This window comes from Lygodium microphyllum, chromosome 4 (genome assembly GCF_053477565.2).
Source record: "Lygodium microphyllum isolate KBCC chromosome 4, Lygodium_microphyllum_v1.1.10, whole genome shotgun sequence".
Classification (NCBI taxonomy): Eukaryota; Viridiplantae; Streptophyta; class Polypodiopsida; order Schizaeales; family Lygodiaceae; genus Lygodium; species Lygodium microphyllum.
Window position 1 is genome coordinate 82903231 of NC_141138.1, and position 22149 is coordinate 82925379.

General features: G+C 41.6%; 1 protein-coding gene across 1 annotated transcript in view; it reads right to left on the minus strand.

Annotated features, from left to right (window-relative positions):
• CTF18 (P-loop containing nucleoside triphosphate hydrolases superfamily protein) overlaps window positions 1-22149 on the minus strand; it is a 75053-nt gene that overhangs the window by 15434 nt on the left and 37470 nt on the right. Inside the window, exons 4-22 of the mRNA XM_087676171.1 lie at window positions 18928-18989; window positions 18701-18835; window positions 18357-18581; window positions 18187-18273; window positions 13489-13590; window positions 13303-13374; window positions 13092-13202; window positions 12369-12430; window positions 12238-12282; window positions 12049-12122; window positions 11754-11821; window positions 11574-11642; window positions 11393-11499; window positions 10964-11045; window positions 10773-10851; window positions 10583-10670; window positions 10349-10502; window positions 10064-10252; window positions 9886-9945 (exon numbers count right to left, since the gene is read on the minus strand). Of these exons, the coding sequence (XP_087532297.1) occupies window positions 9886-9945; window positions 10064-10252; window positions 10349-10502; window positions 10583-10670; window positions 10773-10851; window positions 10964-11045; window positions 11393-11499; window positions 11574-11642; window positions 11754-11821; window positions 12049-12122; window positions 12238-12282; window positions 12369-12430; window positions 13092-13202; window positions 13303-13374; window positions 13489-13590; window positions 18187-18273; window positions 18357-18581; window positions 18701-18835; window positions 18928-18989 (1871 nt within the window). The remainder of the gene's footprint in view (window positions 1-9885; window positions 9946-10063; window positions 10253-10348; window positions 10503-10582; window positions 10671-10772; window positions 10852-10963; window positions 11046-11392; window positions 11500-11573; window positions 11643-11753; window positions 11822-12048; window positions 12123-12237; window positions 12283-12368; window positions 12431-13091; window positions 13203-13302; window positions 13375-13488; window positions 13591-18186; window positions 18274-18356; window positions 18582-18700; window positions 18836-18927; window positions 18990-22149) is intronic.

The window sequence follows — 22149 nt, forward strand, 5'->3', positions numbered from 1 at the left end:
GATGCTTCCACACAAAAATTTATGAATGCACTGAAGAAAAAGTGCCTAGCCTAACTACATGTGCTCGTGCGTCATGCAAACAGAAAGACACACGACAGAAAATAAATTCCTAATGATGCTGGCTAATGTGTTCAAATTCTTGGCGCAAAACTCCGTCCTCAAGTTTGCAGGGGTGGACGCGCAGCGTCATGACAACATAACACTTTCCCCCTTATGAATAATTGTTGTCCTCAACAATATCCTCAAGCCTGATAAGAGAGGAAAACGACTCTTCAATGAATGTTCCGACTCCCAAGTAGGCTCTGTCTCTAAGTGGTTTTTCCACATTACCAAATACTTAGGATAGACAGTCCAACATGATTGTTTACTTCTAGGGTCAAGAACTGATTCAGATTCGAGTGGAGTATATTGAGCAATGTCCTCAAACCGCAACTTTCAAATGACAAACTTGAAACACAAGGTGAACTCAAATTTCGAAAGGTAAATCCAGCTCATAGAATACACTACTTATCTTTTTGGTAATCTAAAAAGGACCAAAATACCTTGAAGATAATTTATAACACTTAGTCATCGAATCAAAGTCCTTTGGGACTTTAAGGTAAACCACATGCCCTCCTAGAGCTCTAGAGGAGTACAATGTTGGTTAACATAAAACATGACATGATCATGGATTGTTTTAATGCTTTCCCTCGCAATCGTCAACATCTCCTACATATCGTACAGAAAGTCAACTATGAATCACATTTTTATTCCCTTGAGCTCTATGGCAATCAATGATTTCACCTCATAACTGTTTAGAAGCATAAACAGTCCTTTTGGTCTATCCATCCATTTTAGGATGCTCTAAGGACGACATGGATAAGTGAGTTTTCAATTTTTGAAACCTATTTGCCCAAAACAACCAATAAACTTAGGATTCCGATCACTAACTATTTCATCAATAAAACCATAAAGTCTATGAAGATGTTCGACAAAGAGACTAGCCAACCTGTGGCATTTCATGGTCGTATTTAAAGGAATGAATTGAGCCATTTTCATCAATCAATCAACCACAACCCAAATCGCATCATAACCTCAATTTATACGTAGCAATCCTGCTACAAAATCCATAGAAATGCTACTACACTTTCTATTGGCTATTTATAAAGGATATAATATTCTCGCATGTTTGTACTGCTCATCTTTATTAAGCTAACATTGCGAGCATTCATGAACATAAGACTTGACCATAGTCTTCATATGCAACCAATAAAAGTAGTGAGTAACCAATGGGATGTCCAAGACTCACTGCATCATGACTATAAAATTTCCTAGCAAATATCCTGATCATCGAGCACACACAATTTGCCTTGTTTAGAAAGTAATCCATTACAAATGGAATACTTTTCTGTCATTTTTCTCTCAATAGCTAGCTTTCAAGCATCCAAACCACCAAAGCTTCCCAGGCTACTAGATCCCTCCTGTTCTAATTGCTAGATCTTATCAAAGTGAAGATCATTTTGGCAACACCCCTTGAGAGAAAGATAGAAATCAATCGAGATTTCAAAGAAGGATAAGGCATTAACTTCCAAAATTCAACTAAGAGCATTGGAAAGTATATTAGTTGTATCCTTTCTATAGTAAATCTCGAAGTCAAACTCTTACATAAGCTCCATCAATTTTGCCTTGTGGCCACGAAGATTAGCCTAATCACAAATGTATTTTAATAAATGGCAATCACTCCAAATAATAAACTAGACACTATATAAATAATGGCGCCATACTTTAAGCACATGAATGACCACCAACAATTCCTTCTCTTGGGTGGTGTAATGAGTTTGAGTGTCGATGAACTTACTGCTCTTAAATATGATAGGTCAACCATCCGGATAAAGAACAACACCTAAAGCATAATCACTTGCATTTGTATGAACCTCAAAAGGCTTATTCGGATTGATAATCTATAGCATTAGTGCATCGGCAACCAACCATTTCAATGTTTAAAAACATCGAGCTTACTAGCCCAAAGAACTAACGAACTAATGTGTTTTTTTCTTGCTTTGAATACCCTTAAATAAATATATCAAGGGTTCAACAATATAAGCATAGTCCTTTATGAACTTTTAAAAAAATCGAGTAAAATCTATTAAAAATTTTACCTACCTTATGGTTCTCGAAATAGGTCAATCAAGCACTAAAATCTTTTCAAGATTAATCCAAATGTCATCCATCTAGATGACATAATCAAGATATAACAACTCCATGCCAAAAAATCTGCACTTAGATAGTTTTACAAATAATTGCTCTCATCTTAAGAGATGTAACATAATACAAAAATGATTTGCATGTTTCTCTAATGACTTGCTATAAATGATAGCATCGACGAAAACAACTATCCACTTTCTAGGATACATACTAAATAAAACATTTATCATATATTGAAAAGTCGTAAAAGCATTGGTCAATCCAAAAAATAGAACCAAAAATTGATAATGTCTATATTGCGTTCGACACAATTTCCAAGACATCCTCTAAAGCTATATATATTTCATGGTAACTAGACCTAAGATCAATTCTAGCAAAATATCACACATAGCAAAGTCGATCTATAAGGTTATCCATCCTAAGTATAGGATACTTATTCTTGATAGTCACCTTATTGAGGTCTTTGTAATCGATACAAAAGTGCATCGTGCCATCCTTCTTTTTAGCAAGATGATCAAACACTCCCCATAGGGATTTGCTTGGCTAAATAAAACCCTTAGCTAGGTAATCTTGAAGTTGCCTAGCTATCTTATTTGTCAAGCTAAGCCTATAAGGGTGAGAGCCTCCTATGTGCTACCCGTCACGGCTGACGCTGCAACCTGACCCGCCTGTCGTCCTATGTGTACCAATCTGCCCGTCAACAAGAAACAACACAATCACATCATCATGTAGCCATCCCTAACTTGTGCCCCTTTGACCATTGTCATTTGCTCGGTTGGCTCCAAACATTCTCAATCTACATGTGTTGCGCCAGTCAACAGACACTTACTCTAGGCCACGTCATCCTCCTCCTACCTCAACCATACACCCTACCTATTGCTAGGATAAGGTTTGAAATTATATTTACCTAATTTGAATTAAAACCTTAACTGTTAGGGACAGTTCACATGTAATTTTGGAATTTTCAATTCCGATCAAAATTCTCATAATTTCTTCATCAGATGTTGAGGCTTTTCACGTTCAAGTGCTCAACCATCAAATTGAAATCTCCATCAATATGTTGAAGACCACTTAAGTGCTCGTCTTCCACATTAGTCCAAAAATGACCCACAAAGCATCCAATGCTTGGCAATGCCATTGCAAGCAATCGACACTAATCATGATGTCCTCGACATTAACATCGAGTAGGGATTTTACACCATTAAATTTCGTTAAAAAATAAAAATAATTTAAACATTGCTTTTGAAAATGTTTTTAAAAATTTTAAAAATTAGGTGATCGGAATTAAACAATGGCCATGTATATGCATGCATTAAGGCCCTTCCATCACTTATTAAACAATTGTGTGGGATCCTCTACCCAAATTTTAATCCAGAACAAGTTGTATTGTATTTCTTTTATTTTCTTTCCTTCGAACCGCTTTCTGTATGACCTCTGAGATGATCCCAAAAGCTATATCCATGTATTTGACCTCTGGTTATGTACCCAGTGCCTTTGAGCCATGCGGGCTTTTGATCAACCTCTTAGTCATGCACACGCACCTTTAAACCATGTCTTACTTGGAGTCCCTGAGTTTCTCGGTAGACCATGTCATGATCTTTCTCATGTTGCACCTCTCTCACTTATGTATCTCCTTTTCCAAAATCATTGTATGGGATTTCATACCCACCACCCACAACAAGTGCTCCCTATGCATGCGCCTCTTGCTAACAGTGTCCCATACCACCCTAAACTAGATAAGGTGTATGTCTCAAGTGTGAACCATCACAATTCCGTGGGCAAAGGAGGTTTTGTGCATATAAACAAATCTCACGTCCAATTGCAAGTTGACCCTCTGATACCAATGAAATGTCCCCATAGGATCCAACTTACACATGAGACACTACACAAACCATATTCACAAATTGGATATCGAATTCACCTCCCAACCATAGAGCCAAATAAACTCACCTCCATCTTGGGAGCTAGAAGCACTCTGGGTCACAACCACATCCCAAGGGTTGATGTCCCGTACCACCAGCCTACACCATCCCCATGTATGGATGTGTCAGCCAACGAGCCAAGAGTCCAAGAGTGGTGATCACACTGATATGCACAATAGGGCCTTGAGTCCTATGAATAGGACTTAGTTTTCTTAAACCCAAAGTGCCCATAGTACATTTGCACTAAGTCACTTCATAACTGCTCTAACCAATGCTACTAGTGCCCATCCAAATGTGCAAGGACACAGCATAAAGATTGGAAAATTATAAGGTGTCATGCACAACAAGTCTTCTAGTATCTCACCCATAGCAAGATGCCTTCCAACACCTCACTCACCATAAGAAGTGGGTATCCTTGCTCAACAAAAAATGAGTTATTATAACTCACTTTCGGGACCGATTGCAAAGATGCATACAAGCAACACCATCAATTCTCCAATACATATATGCCCACTTAAGTCTATCATATCACAAACCATTGACCAAAACCCACTATCTCCACCATTAAACCCCCACTTGAGTACTTTCTCATTCTTCACCTAAGGCATGATAGTTAGGGTCATTCGAATATCCAAATATTAAGATACATGATCATAAGAACCAATAGATATAGACATGGCTCACATGCACGAGAGACACTTATTCCCCTTATAGGCATATATGCTCAATTGAGCTATGTAGAGGTTTTTCATCTTTCCCTGTGGATACAACTATAAGATATGATTGACCACACATTAGCTAAGCTATCTAGCTCAACCCTAGTTGGGAGCTTAGTAATTACAAAAAGAGACACTGGAACATGCACTAAGTTAAGTTGGATTTTAGAAGACACCTACAAGGCTATTATCATCAATACACATGATATACGAGGCTTTACTATTGCTTTGTGGATTACATAAAGCGTTTGATATTGCCTAATGACTTTATGTATCTCCACAAGGCTTTTGATCTTACTCTCAAGCCTAGTTGTAGCAATCACAAGGCATTAAAGCCAAATATGACTCAAAGCATCAATATTCATGTAAGTTAGTTGTCAAGAGTGAGGTCCCATGGAGGCCTATATAAGGGATAACATCATTGCCACTTGCAGTACAATGAGGAGGTCCATCTCTCATCTATTGTATTTGGCCGCTACACAATAAAATTTCAATCTTAATTGTTCAATCAATTGTCGACTAGGGACTTGTCACCTCATTGGTTTGAAATGTAAGCCCCATCTTTCTTTATGCACGTGGCATTGTCCTCACATCAAGTTCAATCATCGATTTTAAAAGACACTTGAACAAATTTGAAGTAATTAGCACACTAATTGAACCTAATGGCAAGCAAAAGGAGCAATCTATATTTCAGTTGGTGTCATTTCGATAGAAAGTGCTTCAACACAATATCTATACAAGAACAAATATTTGAGAGGAAGCTTATCCTCCATCTTCTTAAAGCCTTTGCCCCCACCATGATTGTCTTGAAAAGATATTGAATCTTACTACAAAATCCTTGATCTAAGTCTAAGGGATTAATTGATAGATTGTGGCTTTAGAAAGTTAATCTATAGAACTTTTAGTAGAACTTGGTTGGCCTTTTTTTAAATTCAATCACTCACTATTATTTTGACGATCATGATCTCCTCAAGCTCAATGCGATTCAATATAGTGCAGCAAACAATGGAGGTCAACAAAGTTCAATTGTTGCGAGTTTGTACATACACTCTTGTTTGGACTCAATGCTTTTCAAGTCATCATATCGCATACTTCTACTTTTTTCGTTCCTCTAGTTTGGCTCAATGAAAGCAAATACTTTTAAGGCCATGGTGGCATGAGAATACTTATCCAACCACAACTTGAGAGTGGGTTGGGCATCATTGATGAAGAGCTTCAAATTGAGACCTTGTTGGCAAATTGCAGTTTGTTGTTCTAGTCTAGACAGCCAAACCTAAAAAATGCTTTTGCAAGAGGAAATGGGAGTCAAAGAATGATAGCCTAGGTTGGGAGGAGAGTGAACAGCCTTCCTAAGCTAGATCTTTTCTCCAACCCCTTAAAAGTCTATGGCCCACTCCTCCTTTACACCCTTTAAGTATTGGCGGCATCTTTGCAAGTGAGCAGCTAGGTACAAGCATGTAGTGATTCGAAAGCATGAGATGCATTTTCAGCGATTTCAATCCAAGTTGGAGAGAGATTTTCTATCCGTTAGACTTAACAAAGCCACCCACTTTTGAGCTAAATACCATTAGCTTTCATTAAACAGCCCCAAAACTCAAGTTAATTAATGAATTTTAACCTCTTTTTTAACCAGGAGCAGTTCAAGAGAGTTTTAATGTCCCACATTTATCCACATTTATGTAAACCCTAATTTGGGAGGCCCCAAACTTTCTATAAATAGAACTCAATCTAATCTCATCTTTGCAAGTTTTAGGTGCTGGAGCTGCCCACACCCGTTTGTGGAGGACGTCTCAACCGAAGCTGCTCAACATTGTCTACACCAATTTGGCATCTACTTTAGAGTTCAGACTTTAGCTTTCAGCCTTCAGGCTGTGAATAGTGACAACGCAGGTTGAATACACTGCACTGCTCAAAGGCTGAGAGAGAGATCTTCTCCAGTGGTCAAAAATTTTGGGGCAGCTGTGTTGCCCACAATTTGTGGACTTTGTGGGGGATTTCGAGTTATTTCCAATCACAGAAGGTGATTTCCAAGCTGCGTGAACTCAGGACCAGTAAATAGGCAAAAGCAACCTGAAATTAACGTTTTTTAAATTTAAAAATCCAATAAAGGAAACGTCAAGTCTGAAATGTGTTTTTCATATGTCTACAAACGTCTGAAATATTTTTCGGATGCGTCTAAAAACAACTATGGTCAAAAGACTGGCCACTTTGACGGCAAATGTGATTTAAAGGCAAGAGGCACAACACCAAAAGCTAAGACTTAGACCCTCGCCCCTCAGTCGGACAACCCCCATCAAGGGAGGCAAGGTAGTGGCAACCCTCAGCAGGGATAGTGGCGAGGCCAAACCCACACTGCTACCGATCACCCATCACAATCTACATCATTCTCAATGCCAAAGGGCATGTCTGACTAGTCTATAAAGGCCCATATCGTCTCCTTAGAGACATTTGAGGATGCCAGTCTCATCCACATCTGTGAGTTGCCTCCCAACAAGGTGACTGCAAAGGCCCACTCATCACAAGTGAGTACTTCAACTATTCCTTGGATTGTGGACAGTGGAGCTTCTCATCATATGACCCCCATCTCAAACATTTTAATCTCCTAGGCCCCTACAATCAAGATAGTCTACATTGGGAACAACTCATCGGTCAAGATTTAGGCCCACGGTCACATCAATTTTGCCATTGACCAAGGCTCGGATCTCACTACATTGAATGACGTACACTATGTCCCCCAACTTGGAGTGAACTCGTTATCCATTCAACAACTTTGTCGGTTGGGACGACGCACAATTTTCTTTGCGGCAATTACAGTTGAGGTCCTTGGCTCTCAAACTGGTTTAAGGATTGCTTGCAATGAGGCACAGCCTAGTGGCAAAGCTGCCCAACATTGTTTACACCCATTTGGTGTCTGTTTCTAGCCTCCCCCATGCAATTTCCACTCTCATGTACTGCCACCAACTAACATCCACTCCCCAAGAGGCTGCATTTCAGCCTGGTGGCCTACTCCCTAGCTGTGTTTGTTGCCTTTGCTTCCTGGCAACGATCACTTTCTTGGCTGCATTTGGCCCTGGCCCCTAGCTATTGCCATTTAACACTTTTTCATCGTCTGATGGCTGTGTTTTGACCATTTAGGTGCCGCCTAGGCTGTCGCCACCTCCAGAACCCTGCATTTGCTCGTTGATGATGGGGTGGAGGATGATGATGAAGATGATTGGCAACCAACTTTGGCTTATCTTCAGCTGTTGTACATGATTTTACAGCAACAACCCCACAACCATAGAGCACCTTGTGAACCCCAATCAATCTCCTCCCCCCTAAGTATACTATCCTCCTATACTGAAAAGGAAAATACTCTATCCACTAGTAGCTACCACCACAAGAAGAATGTCTCCTCTGATAAAAAGTGCAATCCAAGTCTAAGAGGCATTTGTATTAGTCCTCCATTCCAAGGTTACCACCTCCCTCATGCTCTCTGTCATGTTTCTAGCCCCTCTAATGTTCTGAAGCCTTGTCTCAGTTACTAGGCTGGTAGATCCAAAAAGACAAACCACTCCCCACTATAAAGCTACCTACGAAGAAAACCTTCCCCAAGATAAGTACATCCTCTCTCCAATGGTGTGGCCTCTCTCTATCTTGAATTGCTAGTTGAAGAGAAGAGGCTGCCTCATTGTCTCTTCAAGGTGGCTGGAGCAATTTGGTAAAGTTTCTAGCCCATTTTCTATGTTTCTTATGGGGAATCCCTAAAAACTTGTGCAAGCAATCAGGAGCCTGCAACCTTGTTTTCTCACTTTAGCAATGTAATTATTCAAGGCTGCTTCTATCTCTGCCAGCTTGCCCATTCTTGCAATGTATCCTTGCATCTCAGCCCATTCTGTGCAAAGTTCAAACATACTCAACTCTTAATTTCAGCCCATGCTTACTCTGTTCAGTCCTATTCCAGTTCCAGCAGACATCCACAATTTAGAAATGATGCATATTGCCTTTTTCATATGCCATACCACACCCCTAAACCCCATCCTCTAGGTTTGCCATTCCCAACCCTATCATCCTCCCCTTTCCCATTCCCATCCCCCATCCAATGTTTCTATGAAATTCATTTTCAGACATAGGCTGGGTTTAGGCAAAGAGTCACATGACCCACACACATGTCATGATGCTAGCCACCACATAGATTATATCACTAGGAGCAGACCACTGCAAGGGAATGACCTGAAACTTCATGATGCTGGCCACCACATAGATTATCTCACTAGGAGCAGACCACTACAATATTGTGGTGGACACCACTGCCATGGCCCTGTTAGTGCCACCAATGGGACTTCAACCTGCCCCACAAGTGACAAAGCTCTGAGCTGCAACCATTAGGCTAGCACAGCAGGGACCCCAGACCATTGTATAGGCTTTGTCTGGGGTAATACTCCTTCCTTTTTCATTTCTGCTCCAGCACATAGAGCACGCTCTCTTTTTTACTTTACTGCACAATATGATTAGCATCCAAGGAAAACATGAGAGAATATTTCCAGATTATTGTCTTTAAGCATGGAATAGCAGGATTACTTTGCCGAAAATACCTTGAGGTTTGAGTAAACCTTATTAAAACCCTCTCACCTCTTTCCTACAACTACCTTCCTCAATTAACACATCAAACGATGAGTGTTAATCTCCATTTTTCTAATATGCAGCCTACTGTTTATGTTCACACAGTTCAGCCAAATCTTTGCAAGGTTGGGTGGAAAAGAAGGAATTGAACCCTCTTCCAAAAGGCTTATGAAAGTTTTTTGGTTGAAGTCAAGGCATAAATATGGCACACCTTTTGATGTGATGCCATTTCTGGCTGCTTATTAGTTACCCTCAAAATACCCCATTCTGGTAGAGCTTGGTAGAGCTTGAAGTATGGCACACTTGACAACTTCCTCATGTTCAAACATGCAAAGTGCTAGTTTTTTTTCCAAGGGCACATGTAAAGTAAAAATAATGGATCCTTTGCCATTTCTCAAGTCACATTATATTGTGAACATGTATAAACACCAAATTCACAAAACACTTGATGAAACTATTACCTCATGACTTAGAACCTGCCGTAGAGTCAGTGAGAGAAGACGATGCCCTGATTTGAAGTCCTAATTGTACAACAGCTTATCAAAACTTTGGCAATTTAACGTTATTCAGCACAAAATTTTGATGGCATGTGGAAAATAATGCAAGATTTTTAAGTTCAACATGGGAACAACTTTTTACCTTGAAGTTCACTAGCTTGTGGATCGGAGGCTCCAAGACCAGACCCTGAAACTCCATGTGATTATCAAATCTGTCTCCTGACATATAGCTAGCCTTTGAAGGCCTATAATTGACGCCATATCCAATCATTGTATCCACAAGCTGTGCAATCTCTTCTTTTTCACTTTGTGACAAGAGTTGGGGTGCAACCTGCAAAGATAAAAGTAGCAGCATTGTTTTATAGAGGTTCTATAATGGAACATTTGTTTTGAGACATGCAGTTTTTCCCATATGCCACACACATACAGGCCGTAAAGTTTGGGGTGATAAAATGTATAATAAAGGGGATATCAAATCATCTGTAAGGCAACCAGCAGTGATGCTTTGATACGTCATTGGCTGCATACTCCTCATCCATGACTTTAGGAGCTCTAGTTTGGCAGAATGTTCCACATGGTACCTGTAAAACCCAGTCTAGCCTAAGGTCTGTACATGTGACAAACATCATCCCAAGATCTAGATAGAGAAAAATGCTCATACCGTTGAAAGGTCTTTGGCCATTCAAGTTGGGGTTTTTCTGGTTGTGCTATCAAATGCCGAATCCCAATGGCATATGCAGGCAGATAAGCTGCAATTATGGCTAGTAAGCTCAAAAGCATTTATACAGCCACTCCCTCAGCAAAATTTTAATGTCAAGTGGCATCTGTTTAACATAATCAAGATTCAATACCATTCAGAGCAAAGAACTGATTGCGTAGAGCGTGATGGCTTGTAATTTCTGAGTTTCCAAGAAGCTCCAAGCACTCAACCTGAGTATACAAAGATGATATACAAAGGCCCAAAGCCCACAGACTAACGTTAATGCCCCACTCGTTACGCACATGCTTGACAGGGAGATGAAGCAAAGGAATGGAAACGTGCCGTTTTCTGTAGAGAAGAATCATGATACCGCAAGTGCTGTAAATTGTCATGCATTCCTTCACTCAAAAGCTGATAGTCACCACTACAAAAGCAAACAAAAGGCAAACGTAACCAACATTTTCTATACAAGGTGAAATCTGATATAAAAGAGAGACTCGCCAAAGCTCGGACAACAGCAAGACAATGAAAAGTTTAATGTCGAAGTCCTTCCAGTATAGTGCAAAAAGTCTAATCAACGCAGACATTGCAACTTTTATTAAATCTTGTAGGCAGCTTTACAAATACATGTTTGCCTCTGTACACTTTCATGTTTTCACCGCACTCCCAGAATAAGCAAAAACAAAAGTCAATGTAACACGGTACCTGACTCAAACTTCATATTTTGAAATGGATTCATAAATTTAAATAAGCAGGCTATGTGATACTCACTGGTTTGCGATGAGTTCATGTATACGCAGGAACTCTCTGTGTTCTTGGCCACAACTTTCAGTGCTTACCCTAATGCTTTTGTGCTTTGGCTTCCGCTTTTGAAAGATCTGAGACGAATGACAGTGTTGAGAAAACAAGAAGTCAAAGTTATAAGGACAGAACAATAGCAGCCAACACACACCTCTCCCCATATGTCAAAAGCATTACTAGTCATGTCCTTTCTTCCCACTACCTGGGTACTCATATCTAACTGCAGCAGCAGCAGGCAGAAATGGTTTCAGCCTGAAAACAAATCTAACCACAGAGACAGCAGTGATATCAACAAACTGCAAAACTTCTCAGAGAGAACCAAAGTCAAGACCATGTTCAAATTCTCCTTCTTCCTCTTCAAAAACTGCAGTGTGTTCAGACATGACCGAATGTCGCATTCTGTTCACGGAAATGAAGAGCCAAGGACAAAAAATACTTTATTAAGAAAAAACATATTTAGCTAGAATAGCGAATACAAAGGGCACGAAAAGCCACTTTCCTTTTTCAAAAGACTAAGAAAACAAGCCTCTTTCCTTGATCATATATGCCCATAAAATTCAGAATGAGCAAGAAAATTAGATGGCATGGCAAAATCAACAAGTTTTGAAGGTACTTGAAAAATGTACCCGTATGCTCAGCAAGGGCAGTAAGTGCACGGGCACTGACTATGTAACCCTCCAAGTTGCAGATATACTTCAACCTAGAAATTAGACAAAGAAGCTTCAGAGTTAGCAAGCACCTTCAAATTATTCAAAACTCAGGAGATTATCATAGCAGCAACTTCTGTTAAGCAATCAATTGAGCCTCTATGTAACCTTGTGACAACCCGATTGGCATTTGGCTGGACAAAGACATGCACTCTGCAAGGAACAAAAAAGGATAAATTCTTTAAGAGATGCCCCACATTCGCATATAAGTAAGTTGCAACCCACATTGAAACAAATACCGAGCCATCTGTCGCAATTGTCGCAATGCAGGGGCATATGGATCATTGCAGATGCAGATTACCTGTTACAGCATAAATTACAGACGTCAATATAAACCTAGCAGCCCTTGTTTGACAGATTACACAAGGAAATGGCATTTCTTTCTTTGAAAGAAACACAATGTGTAACTAGAGCGTCAGTTAGCAAGCAACAAGGAAAAGGTAAAGCTTGTTAGCACACCATGAAAGGCCCCCTAGGCATTACACTAAAATATCCTTTGCCACAAAAATCTTATATAAGCTGTGTTCCAGAAAAATGACATCAACCAGTTTTGGTACCAAGACACGATCCAAAGAGATATTTCGGGTTTTGATACCAGTTTTGTTAGCCTCAGCACTTTTCATGAAAGGGTACACCTTAGAGAGCTCCAAAGAGATATTTCGGGTTTTTACTCAGAAATCCTAAGAGCACCATTTCGAAAGTTCTCAGCCACCCACACAATGACTGTAGTCTCAGAACTTTCTACAAGTTCCTACTTGTGTTCAAGCCTTGACAAGTCTTTTACATTGCCTTGTGGTCCTACTGTTGATCAGCAAAGTGCAGACTAGTCCTTGACCACTTTAAGGGCTGCATGCAGTGTTTTTAAAGATGGTTGGGAGATCTTTAAGATTTAGTGCAGTTTCGTGTACCACACATGAGAAAACTTCTTTTCGAGAGAGGGTTCAGAAAGTCTGATATCTTACAGGCCTTAACAATCTGCCAGTTTTAGACCCCTTTTTCTTTGAATGCTTTTCTTCTTGAATAGCATCAGTATGATTCTCTTTGTCCAAAATCCCTTTTTTCTCCGAAAATGCCTTCAAGAGAATATAATAGCAGTGAAGTCAATGAGAAATGATTTATTACACAAACAAAATAATAACAGCCCAAAACACAGAAGTTCATTGGAAAGCATACTATCTTTAAAAGAGCATCAATTGCCCCTTTTCCATCTGCACCATTGAGAGCTCCATCTATTTCATCGATCACCTGCACAAAGGCCAGGGACTTGACTTGGAAGGTGCAATAATCATGGCCAAACTTGCAATTTGAAGAGCTAAATATTCCTTGATTCTAACAAACGGGCTGTTCCAGGTTACTTACCACACAATTGGGCCTCATATCACCCATAACAGACTTCATTTGGACTGCATCCAATATTTTTGCTTGTAATGTTGTGGCCACTCGATCATCACTAGCATTTATCTATGTTGCCTCAACTTTAGAAACAATGTTACTTGTTACCAAGAACTGAAAATAGAATTGTGCTCATATACACATTCATAAATATAGATAGCTATTGAGCAAACATTCATATGCAGTCAATGCACACGTACATAATACACACACACACACACACACACATGTACAGATATACTTGTCAAAAATAACACGTATGCTCTGCTACCATGTCAAAATAAGTGAGCGCGCAAAGAGATAGTAGGGTTTGCAAGGAGTAACACAGTGTGTGTACAGCAAACATTGAGAGAGAAGAGAAACTCGTAAACACAAGAACACGGTGATGATGCACTGAATCATGCTATGAGAAGAAAAGTTAATACAATGGAACCGAAGCTCCAAAGATAATTACACTGTCCTATCTGAATTAGGCGGCGACACCTGTGGGAAATCTAGATAGTGAAGGGAGCGAAACGCAATCCTCTAGGTAGTGGGCTATCAAAGTAATCACTCGAAGGTGAAGGACAGTTGTTGTCGAGGGGGAACGAACCATAATCCTCTAATACCATCGAAGATGTGAAAGATGATCACCAGCTATCGAGGGAGCAAACTGCAGTCCTCTGATGCTGACGAGTGACCTCGGTAGCAAAACGCAAATCCCAGAGTGTTGGAGCTGTCAAACACAAGGAGAGCAGCCCAAATACTAATGCTAGGTGGATAATGATGACGCCAAATGAAGGAGGATGAGCCACAGATTGCAAAAACGCAGGTTCCAGTAGCCTCTACGACAAACAAGTGACGCCAGATGATAGAGGAGCCTGTCAAAAGTGGAGCAGCGGTGGAAGCATAAACATGTGCTGAAATAAACTGATGAAACACGAGACAAAAAGAAAAGAAAAGAAAGAACACGATACAGATGAGAACTCAGATGTATGCACGGAAAATGGAATCCATATATCTGAACACGAGACAGTCACATACAACAGTGAGTCACTGGCTACGTGGGCACTGGCTCTGGCTTTGGCTCCTCTCTCCACAGAGTCTGCAGATGGTGAAGATAATGATGATGACTGAGGAGGAGTACTGAGTATAAATAGGCTGAAAAAGTGGGGAGCAATAATGCTGGTCGGACAGCATTAATGCTGGCCGACTGGTGCATAAAAATGCCCCAATGGCATAAAATGCCACACCAGAAAAAACCTAAAATACCGAATAAAAATGCCCAGCCCAGATCAAGCTCAGACTCACACATGAGCTGACAAATACTCTGCTAACACCCTCTCTCAGATCATGGGTGATCTGATACAATACAATAGTACAATGAAAAGGGATCAGAAACTATACAACATAGAACCACCAAGTAGAACCATGGATATCCAAGCAGTGGATGATCAAGCCACCACCAAGGTGCCTCGGAGAGAACCTGATGTCGATGTCGATCGTACCAAACACCTGAAAATAGAGAAGATCATAGCATGTCTCTGTGTCCATCACCAATGTCTCGCAGTAGCATACAAGACCATCCTGTCAAAAATGCCCCTGAACATAGGTGACCATGAATTCCCCGCCTTTGGCCAAACCGCCAAAGTGTCCCCTCATGTGAGCTCCAGACGAAAGCCTCCCGCTCTCTGTCAGATAACCAGCTCATCATGAACCTGGATGTCAATCCCAGCTCCAGGATTTGATTCCGCCAGACTGAAGTCGATGCGTTAGGGACATCCCTCTCTGGAACCTGTGCACCTGTATAAAAGTATAGATGAGGCGCGGCTGCCCCATCTGAACACCTGCTCACACTCCCTCTCTGGCACAAGAGAGTCGTGAGGGATGACCTCATCACCACCACTAGAAAGCAGCCGAGGAAGGGGCCACCAAGCCCTTCCCGCAATCCGAAGAAGAGGATCCCTTTCGCGCCTTGGACTTCACCTTGGTCGGAGGATCTGAGTCGGAGTCTGATGAAGGAGAGGACTCATCAGTAGAGTCAACAGCCCGCTTCTTCTTCTGCTCCTCCTTCTTGGAAGCCGCTAACTTCTTGTAGTCCTTCCGCAAATGTCCCTTCTTGCCACAATGGTAACACTGGGCCTTCGACTTCTTCTTCCCGTCACCCCTCTCTGAAGCTACATAAGCCTCGCCTCCATAATGTGCCGGAAGCCGCCCCTGTAATCTCAAGGATGTCTCATGCTCAAGAAGCATCGAGGTCATATGTGTAAAACTGACAGGAGTCGATGATGTCTGCGCCTGCAAAGCATTGGCCACTCCATCAAACTCCGGGGGGAGCTTGTAGAGAACCGTCCCGACGAGATGCGCCTCGGGAAGAGCAGATTGCATGTGCCGAAGCTGGTCCTGTACCTGCGTAACACGAAGAAGAAAAGACTGAATAGTATCTTTCGGCTCAAACTTCATCTGCTGGAGCTGGCCATAAAGTGACTGCCCGCATGGTGGAAGGTGCCTCATACATCTGCTGCAACTTCTGCCATACTTCAGGAGATGTCCTACAGGAGGTAACCGCCGGTAAGACCGCTTTAGAAATACATCGAAGCAACGCCAAGTAAGCACGGGCATCGTCCGAGTCCCATGTGAGCACCGCTTCCTCATGATTGTCCTCATCAAAGTCTTCAGGAAGAGGAAAAGGACGGAGAGGTCGAGCAATAGCTCCACAGACGATGTACCATAACCGCTTCTGCACAAACCAAGCTTTCATGACAGCACTCCATGTGAGATAATCAGGTCCATGTAACTTATCATCAGTGGAAGTGCACGGAGGAGTCATAAGGAAGGTAGAGAGGAAACGCAGCCAAAACACAAGCACAGACTGCAGAAAATGAGAGTTCACATGCAATATAACCCAAAATCGGATTAATAGAAGAAAAATCTGCTGCAGAAAGTCAAAAAGTCAGTCAAAAACTGCCAAAAACAGCAAAAACGGCCTGAAGTAATAGTCACCCAGCCACGAGAGACGCTGAATCAGCAAAACGCAGGCTGTAAACTGGTGAAAAACAGGTAGAAAACTATCGCCAGCAACTGCAGATGAAAAACGCAGGCAGTAGAGGGTGCGTAGGCAGCAGGCGATGGCAAAACTGCAAAAAACGCAGGCTGAAAACAGCCCCAAAACAGGTCGCCTGGCTGCTACAGCAGTCGCCTGATCAGCAGGGATACAAAACAGTCCTGAAATCAGCAATAAAACACAGCAGAAACACACATCCTGAAAACTGATACCATGTCAAAAGTGGAGCAGCGGTGGAAGCATAAACATGTGCTGAAATAAACTGCTGAAACACGAGACAAAAAGAAAAGAAAAGAAAGAACACGATACAGATGAGAACTCAGATGTATGCACGGGAAATGGAATCCATATATCTGAACACGAGACATTCGCATACAACAATGAGTCACTGGCTGCGTGGGCACTGGCTCTGGCTCTGGCTCCTCTCTCCACAGAGTCTACAGATGGTGAAGAAGATGATGATGACTGAGGAGGAGTACAGAGTATAAATAGGCTGAAAAAGTGGGGAGCAATAATGCTGGTCGGACAGCATTAATGCTGGCCGACTGGCGCATAAAAATGCCCCAATGGCATAAAATGCCACACCAAAAAAAACCTAAAATACCGAATAAAAATGCCCAGCCCAGATCAAGCTCAAACTCACACATGAGCTGACAAATACTCTACTAATAGAGCCAGGCTGCAAAAACGCAAGTCCCAACAGCCCTATGACAAATGAGTGATGCCAAGCGATGGAGGAGAAGCAAGGCTGCAAAACGCAAGTCCCAATAGCCCTTGTGATAGAGGAGTGACACCAAATGATGGAGGAGAAGTCAAGCTGCAAAAACGCAAGTCCCAATAGCCCCTATGATAGGCGAGTGATGAAATCACTGACGCTCAATGATATAGACTGTCGCTTGAGGCTAGGATGCTGACACCAAGCTGGAGATGATGACGCCAGGCAAAAAGAAGATCCCCGGACTGAAAAATGCAGGTGAAGGTGAAACCTAAAGGAGAAGGGTGCTGATGCCAAGTAGAGGATGGTGACGCTAGGTGAAAGATGCTCCAAACGCAAGGTGTGATGCTAAAACAGGGCGCCTAAAGCAGAAGGGGAAGGGTGAAGCAAGCCACGAGCTACAAACCACAATGTCCTCCTGAAGGGGTGTGAGGGCAATGGAAGCGGCTAGTGAGAGAAGGGAAGTGGTGATGGTGACAAAAGAGGGTGGTGAAAAATGACTGAAGAGAGTGGTGGTGTGGTGAAGAATGAATGAAGTGACTAGCTATTTATAGGCATAAGCTATCTAGGGTGGCACAGCACTGTGTGGACGCCCATTGAAAAAGTGGCCAAAATGTGGACACCAGCCCCTTTTGGGGTTGTCAGTGCAAAACCCAAATGAAGTGTGTAACCTGAAGAAGTGGTTTCTCAACGGTATTTACAAATGCATGCACATGCATTCATGTATACATGCATGCATATATACACCCATATGTATGTTCATAGAACATGCATCCATAGTACTAGATTTGAAGGTTTAATGTATGTTGCACACATGCATATATGCATACCAGTACATAAAAATAGAGATGGTCATCTATCAGATGCATGCCTGGATGTGTGACTGGTGGAAACATCAACAGTGTACCTCTACAACTCGATATCCACAATGCTTTGCAGCCACATGTGCAAGTGTTGTTTTACCAAGTCCAGGAGGTCCACATAGAAGAAGAATCTGTACATTGATAAGTCAATTTTGAACATAGAAATATACAAAAGCAAAATATCCTAGGATCTGCAGTACAGGTGTAGGAATACCTTCTCCTCAGGTCGATCCATGACTTGATCTGTTTTCCTTTTTGACATGTCTTCTTCAACCTTAGGTACACTTGAAGCTTTTGAAGAAGAATGTATAGAATGCAAAGACTGCCGGTTGTGATGTGCAGACACATGGTGTTTCAGGGCAGAAAATACATCAACAGATGTGGATGTCTTCTTTCCACCAAAGACACAAGTGTCCCATTCCTTTAACCATCGTAAAACCTTTCACAGAGAACATGGGAAGGTAAGTGAAATAATGAAATAGCACATACATTAATCTATTTTAAATCAATTCTGGGAACCTTAAAAACAGCTAAGATAATATCAGCAAATATTATTACCTCTCTGTTTGTCTGCTCATCACTCAAAAGCTCAGTGAAGGATTTTGGAGCATACTTTTCCACCCAAAGTTGTTCGTGTGTAGTCATATTCACGGGATCCTCCTCATTCAGGTCTTGCTCTGTAACCCTGCATGCCTGGAAAAAAAAATGCAACCTAACTTGCTACCTCCAATGTGCATGTGCATGACAAAAAACATATTTTTTCCTTCATAAGCATCAGCACACACCTTTTGTATGGCCTCCTGTTCAACTCGTTGAAGAAGCAATTCAAAGGGTTCAGACAACAGTCCTGAAAAGAACCGGTGACTTCAATAATGGAACAATTCCATGAACGTTCAAAAACGACAAACAAGAAAATTAGTGGAGAAATATTGGCTAACGCTACAGTGCAGCAGGATTTTCATGTGTATATTTTAGCAAGCTACCGTTGAAAGTGAAATGACCAGAGATTTTTTGCAGTTCAAGATTTCATTAAATCAGTATTAGACAATCTCTTGAGACAGCAAAAGTCAAAAGGATTCCACTTCTCGGGTGAAAGTGAAATTGTATTTGGCAACACGAATCCTGTTTCCCATTTCACACTACATGACCAGACGTGCATGGAAAATGAGTTTATTGCTTTAAAATACAGCAGAGAGCATAACTATCTACTTAGGGCCCTCTTATCAATAGTATTCAGAAAAGCTGCACGTGATACTTGTGATGCATAGAAAGGTGACAAACTTTTGCTGCTTAATAATATGAAATGCTGGGTACAACCACTCATCTAAAGAGTAATATAAGGTTGAAAATGACCAGATTCATCTCTGATCAACGTTCAAATTGAAGTGAGCCAAAAGACTGACAGTCATTTTGTAATTAAATGAAGTAATAGAAGCAATGGAATTCAGTCTAGAATAAAATGGAATCTCCATCACTCACAACTCTGCCAAGAGATTCCACAGCTCGTTCTCCATACTTTCAGAGTCACAGAGAGACTTGGATCCTTCACCCTGCTAAAGAGGCTTATCTTCAAGGACATCATATAAAAAAGTGTTGCATAATTATACATCAGTGCATGCAGCTGCAATATATGGGCTGCCACTTTGGAGCCAAGAATCAATGAAACAACTATGGAAGTCAAAAAACTACAGACTCTGATATTGTCCAAGCTGTTAAAAGGAAATACGATTATGTATAAGCAGAATTTGTGAGGCCCAGACCATCACCTATTTCTGGTGGCAATAACATCATTTGATCTCTTCTCATGTCCGTCTCCTGGTTGTAAGCCGCAGTCTGAGTCAAGTAAGGATGGTTGGACTTTGAGATTGGTCCGTTTTTTTCCGGAGAAAAGAAAATTCTATTAAGACCTCGGAGAAAATCCCCGGGATGTAAAATATAAAGTATAAGGAACTATGTAAACAGTATCTACAAACATGGCAAATACAATGGTTGCGTGAGCAACCAATCTGGTAGGGTACAATGCCAAACCATCAAAGGGGTAGCATGGAAAAAGGTGCCTGAGTCCCACATCAATAGAAGGCCTCTCTCCTACTCCTCCTCATCCTCTCATAGCTGACTTGCATCCTCTCCCATCTCCTGGAGAGTTGGATGATCTCTGTCCAAACCCTCGAAAGACTCACTATAATGGATACATAATGAAGGTTTTTAGCATAGCTCCATCTCACAGTCCAAATGTACAAGGTTATAAAACTAGCAATCAGCTCCCATATGTAACAGTGTCCCTAGTTCCACTATGCCTATAAGTAATCTAAAGTAGGGATCCTCTTAGATCTTGTCCATCTCATAGCTACATGTTGGGCCTTTGTCTATGACCCAAGCTACATCCCCCCAAGTCACAACCATGCTCTTTTTTGTGCCGTGGAATATCATCCTAAGGGCTCTACTTCGTACCTCCTAAGCTCTCAAACACTCCCATAGGCAGTATCTTTGTGTCACCTCTAGCTCACCGCATCTTATGCATGCAACATGCTATTGGATCCATGTTGTATCCAAGCCAATTGCCAACTACTTGGCTCCTATGAGCTAATATCCATAAGAAGAGGAATATTTTCCTAGGCCTAAAGCTCTCATCTAGCCTCCTCGAAAAGTCTTATAAGAAATTATCTGAGATGCCTTATCTATGTTGATAGGAAGTGGCTGATGGCTATGCTTTGATCCTACTAATTTGAATCCTATTCTCCAACCAAGTAGTGTAGGTATAGAAGGCCATGTCACATGGCCTATCAAGGAATGGATCCCTCCACACTATGGAGATATGCTAGGGTTTGCTAAAGAAAACACAAGTGTACAACCATGACCAAAGCATGGAGAACTAAAACGCAAAAACGTAAAAACACAAACAAAGAAGGAGAACTCTAAAGAGAATGAATGACTGTTGTAAATGAAGGAAAGATTGTACAAGATGCTCAATGGGAGAGCTGTCCAACAGCCAATGACTCTCGAGGAAGTGGGCTGAGGGAGGTGTCGATGTGTGTGGTCCACCACAAAGTAGAAGGGGAACACCATTCCACCCCTTGGCAACATGGGAACGTGTTCCACACCAAAAAAATGCCAAAGGAACAACGGAACGCCTGTGAAGAAGGAACAACTGGGGAATGTGGGGGAACGTGGGGGAACATGAAGGGAACATGGATATTGCTGTTCCCCAAAGGGAAACATTGGAAAAGTGACGTGCTGTTGGGATTGTCGAAAGTCACGAATGAGGTGTCTGGACTGTGACGAGTGGCATGCAAACTGTCAGACTATCGAAAGCAGGGCACTGTGTGCTGCGATTTGCAAGCAACCATTCCAGCCTCTAGGTAAGAGAAAATTGCCCAACGGACTGCAGTCTCGTCTCATCTCCATCTCTCTCTTTTTTTTTTCATAATGGATGTTATATTTATAAAGAACTAAACGACAAAAGAGTTAAGAGTGCCGACAAAAGAGTTATATTTCGCAAAGACGCAGAGGAAATTGCCATATGCTAGGAAAGTAAGTCCTCCCGAGGGAGTAAGTCAGAGTGCCGAATGAGATCTATCTGCCAATGCAAGAGACCTTGAAGCCTGGCAATATGTCCCTGAACATTAGAGGCTGAATCAAAAAGAAAAGCATTCCGAATGGTCCAATTGTGCCAACAGCCCCAGTATCTAAGAAAGTGAAACAAGATCTTCATATGCGACTGTGCCGGTGTGGGGTATTTAGGCCGCACAAAAACCCAATCAAAAGGGCTTAGCGAGAAACCAACCACTGCTCGCCAAACCGTTGACAAGAGTGACCAGATTTTCTTAGCGAGAGGGCAAGAAATAAATTGATGACGGGCCGATTCCACACTGGTGGTGCAAAAGAAACAATTGCCGTTGGAGATTCGATGCTTGGAAAGGGCTGAAGCAAGAGGAAGACCACCAATCATCACCCTCCAAAGAAAGACCTTGCATTTGAAAGGTGTCTTGTTCAACCAACCTTCCATC